A 2507-nucleotide genomic window follows, 5' to 3' on the forward strand; every position below is an offset into this window, starting at 1 on the left:
AATCTTGAAAAATTTGATTAGCTTTGCGCACTTTTCGCACCAAACGAGTGCTAAAAAATCTAGCATTTGACTGCTTCGTGTTCGAGAAAAATGCTCCGAAATCCCTCATAAAAGGCTGAAATGGATCCATTTGGATAGTTTCTTTAGTTGAAATAATCAAATCCGCAAAATAAGATTCGACATCAAAATTCTGTATGTTGCTATTTTTGTGGCCGTTAGGACCGCCCATTTGTGAAAAGCTAAAAACAAAATTACTTAAATAGAATAGCAAAATTGCTTCAGTATCGAATTGATCGACACTGTATTATTTTTCCCTTGCCTCGGTTTTTGATGGGAGAAATGATGAGATAAAAAAAACTATGTTTTGCTAACAAATTTTGCTATATTCATTCATTTTAGAGTGAACATTCCTGCTAATTTTGACAGTCATATTCCAGGATGATGCGATATGATATTGGAGAAGATAGGTTTTATGTTTGAACTTTTGCTAACAATCAAGTTCAATTCCATTTGTCACAGAATAAAGGCTAGACATCACAACTAGGTTATGTATTTTGAACATGAACAATTTACTGTGATTTGATAAAGAAATTATGGGGAAGGGTTCTCGAAAAACTGATCGTTTTTAACTATCGAAGAAATCTGAGCGGCAGCAGTAATCTACTACACGATAATGCGGTGACTATCGTTAGAAGAATGATTATGTTCGGTGTTGCTCCTGTTCTAGGTGCAGCATTGCATAGATCACCTTGACAGAAACACATGTATACTTTTTTATAGTTGTAAACCGTGTACGCACAGCGATCTTCAGAATCCGAGGGACCGCGTTGAACGCACATTCGCTGAGTGGCCATGTCGTAGTCTGAAATTTCAAGAACAATGTTTTAGAATACTGTGAAAAAATGGTTATTACTACTCTGAGGAATTCATTCACCTATGAACCTAAAGCTTTTTGTGATTTATCTAACATTAACTGGGAAACATATCACATACTGACCAAAAAAATGGATAGTCTAAAAGAAACGATCGGCTTCATGTAACCCAATTTATTTTACAAATTTGTGTTGCTTTACTCGTTCGATTATTTTTATACTTCTGCAATATTTCTTTCAACGATCACATTTAATTCAAAAGTTTTTTTTTCCATTTTTTACATTGCCATTGTCATTGGTTTCATGTTTTGATTTATCATCATTTATTCACATTGTTTTGTGAAGAATTAGAGGGAAAGATAAGTGATAGTCGTAATAATCCGAAGATAATGCAGACATAAAGAAAATTTTTGTCGTTTTGCAACAATGGCTGTTTTCCTAAGAATGTAAATTGCACGTTAATGAAGAAATAAATAAACTAACTGTATCAGTTACTTTTATCTCAACTAAACCAAAAATTGACCCGTCGAACTCAACAATGTCAAGACTTACCATCCTCCCGGAACGATCCTTGGCCCTCGATCACTTTTCCGCACCAACCAGAAGCACACGGGACAGCCGTTACTCCGTGCTCACCTTCGACTTGCGTAGCATTGAATGTGAACGGATCTTTGCAACTTCCAAGTTCTCCCCTAGATCGGCACTGGTAGCATCGTTTTAACAGAGCTGCAATAAACGAAACATCATCAATCGTACATATTCGCGGAACTAGAAACAAACGCTCGTTCAATGCATGAATTCGATCCATTCGTGCAGTCGCAGAGTGCGATGGCCTTGAGTAATTTTAAGGTTTGGTTCATTCGCTCACTCACGACTAATGGTGACTCAAATGATAGTGGCTACGTTCGAACGGCGAACCCGTTTCATAAGATTTTTGGCACTGCATGAATGTTTGAACCAGGATTATGCATTTCCAAACTGACTTTGCGTTTATTTTTGGTACTGTTGTAGTCGCTTACCATCCGTTTGCACAATGTAATTAGAAAGTAGCATAAATCCAAACGAGAAGAGAGCAAATTCCGACCATTTACACATCACTAATTTTACGTTTCGGAATCAGTTGCGATATCACAAAGGTGTCAACAGAGAATGGTACTTCGTTAGAACAAAACAAAACACGTTCAGTCACAGTTTGCAATCCGATTTTGTGACTGGTTCTGCTCTACCTAAGTGTACCTATCGGTTGGTGATTTCCTCTGACATTTATGGGGTCATCGTATGCGTATGGCATTAACACGATCGACACAAAACCAAAACAAAAACGAAAGATCTGTCTGTAGTGAATGATCATTTACCTGCCAGAGAACCCGAGCAAAACATTTTTTCTGCATAAGCGTGAAATGAAAATAATTCAATTGATTTGATACCCAATATGAAAGTAGTATATTTTTCTAGATTGTTCGTATAAAAACCATACCAGTCATAGATATAGGGTCGCTATGAGAGATGGATGGTGAAAAGAGGTACACTTCCTCCGTTCCCGAACTTTTTCAAAGGACCCAGAAATTCTAAGATTTTAAAATGGTTTTTATTTTTCACAATGGAAAATATTAAAAATGAAACCTAATTTGGCAA

At 36.6% G+C, this 2507-nt stretch overlaps 1 protein-coding gene across 1 annotated transcript; it reads right to left on the minus strand.

Annotated features, from left to right (window-relative positions):
- Nucleotides 1-205: 205 nt before the first annotated feature.
- Nucleotides 206-2216, minus strand: LOC131425432 (uncharacterized). The gene is made up of 3 exons (XM_058587350.1): nt 1892-2216; nt 1425-1598; nt 206-862 (listed from the first exon to the last, which is right to left on the minus strand). The coding sequence occupies exons 1-3, from the start codon at nt 1965-1967 to the stop codon at nt 630-632; spliced, it is 483 nt and encodes a 160-aa protein (XP_058443333.1). The 5' UTR covers nt 1968-2216; the 3' UTR covers nt 206-629.
- Between the last annotated feature and the right edge of the window lie 291 nt (nt 2217-2507).

This window comes from Malaya genurostris, chromosome 1 (assembly GCF_030247185.1).
Source record: "Malaya genurostris strain Urasoe2022 chromosome 1, Malgen_1.1, whole genome shotgun sequence".
NCBI classification, from domain to species: Eukaryota; Metazoa; Arthropoda; class Insecta; order Diptera; family Culicidae; genus Malaya; species Malaya genurostris.

What these genes read in the sequence shown, in the direction of transcription:
- LOC131425432 (XM_058587350.1), bottom strand. Translation starts at nt 1,967, where the DNA reads ATGTGTAAATGGTCGGAATTTGCTCTCTTCTCGTTTGGATTTATGCTA. An exon ending in TTACATTGTGCAAACGGATG is followed by an intron (nt 1,599 to 1,891) that starts GTAAGCGACTAC and finishes CGTTTATTGCAG; the next exon opens with CTCTGTTAAAACGATGCTAC. An exon ending in AGGATCGTTCCGGGAGGATG is followed by an intron (nt 863 to 1,424) that starts GTAAGTCTTGAC and finishes TTGAAATTTCAG; the next exon opens with ACTACGACATGGCCACTCAG.